Source organism: Ceratina calcarata, unplaced genomic scaffold (genome assembly GCF_001652005.2).
Source record: "Ceratina calcarata isolate Rehan_Ccalc_2016 unplaced genomic scaffold, ASM165200v1 scaffold2551, whole genome shotgun sequence".
Classification (NCBI taxonomy): Eukaryota; Metazoa; Arthropoda; class Insecta; order Hymenoptera; family Apidae; genus Ceratina; species Ceratina calcarata.
This window is the reverse complement of record NW_017147579.1, coordinates 5,005-5,852: the sequence shown is the minus strand read 5'-3', so window position 1 is coordinate 5,852 and position 848 is coordinate 5,005. Positions and strand designations below refer to the sequence as shown.

The window sequence follows — 848 nt, the reverse complement described above, 5'->3', positions numbered from 1 at the left end:
TTAATTTTAAACGCTTGTACAAATTTGCAGAATGCATTAAAGGTAATAACTCCAATATTTTAACAAATTAATGTACTTAAAAATGAATTATTTTGTGCAAAATGTGATATTTTATTCATAGGAACGCTTCGAAACTATATTAAAAAATCCGTTGTATACGAGTGCAATGATAGTGGACCCCCGTTATAAGGATCAATTATTAAAACCTGAACAGAAAATAATAGGCCACAATAGGATATGTGATTTAATATCAAAATACAACGAACAATCAGTGAATGAACATTCAATGGAGAATATTCCCAGTAGCGCAACTACTAGTACAAGTAGCGATAGTATGTATACGATTTAAACGTATAGAATAAATATAATACTTCTAATAATACTTATTAATGTCACTCGTTTTATAAGTAGATTATATGTTGCAATTTATTGTTTAGGTTCAAGAAAATCTACGTTGCAAAACTTTTTCAAAAATGTGTTGAGAAGTTCTGATCGAGATAATGAGACATTCGACGACAAAAAGGAGAAAGAGGTACGATTGTACCTAGCGGAAAATGTAGTTTCTCAAAACACAAATGTAATATCATGGTGGAAAGCCAATATTGTCAGATTCCCACTGTTAGCAGCAGTGGCAAGAAATTTGTTAGCAATCCCTGCCACCCAGGTGACGAGCGAGCGACTATTTTCTACGGCAGGAAACATAGTCAACGAGAAACGTAGTAGATTATGTTCGGAAAATGTTGAAATGTTAAGTTTTCTTCATGTAAATTCGAAATAAAAACATTCAGGAATATATCTATTGGTATAATTAATTACTTATTATTAAAGTGTTTTAATCATTCCTATAC

The 848-nt window shown here is 31.1% G+C and overlaps 1 protein-coding gene across 1 annotated transcript; it reads left to right on the top strand.

Annotated features, from left to right (window-relative positions):
- Positions 1 to 7: 7 nt before the first annotated feature.
- LOC113464109 (zinc finger BED domain-containing protein 1-like) lies at positions 8 to 793 on the top strand. Its single transcript, XM_026812106.1, has 3 exons — positions 8 to 42; positions 122 to 332; positions 438 to 793. The coding sequence occupies exons 2-3, from the start codon at positions 167 to 169 to the stop codon at positions 776 to 778; spliced, it is 507 nt and encodes a 168-aa protein (XP_026667907.1). The 5' UTR covers positions 8 to 42; positions 122 to 166; the 3' UTR covers positions 779 to 793.
- The last annotated feature ends 55 nt before the right edge of the window (positions 794 to 848 follow it).

What these genes read in the sequence shown, in the direction of transcription:
- LOC113464109 (XM_026812106.1), top strand. Translation starts at nt 167, where the DNA reads ATGATAGTGGACCCCCGTTATAAGGATCAATTATTAAAACCTGAACAG. An exon ending in TACTAGTACAAGTAGCGATA is followed by an intron (nt 333 to 437) that starts GTATGTATACGA and finishes TTTATTGTTTAG; the next exon opens with GTTCAAGAAAATCTACGTTG.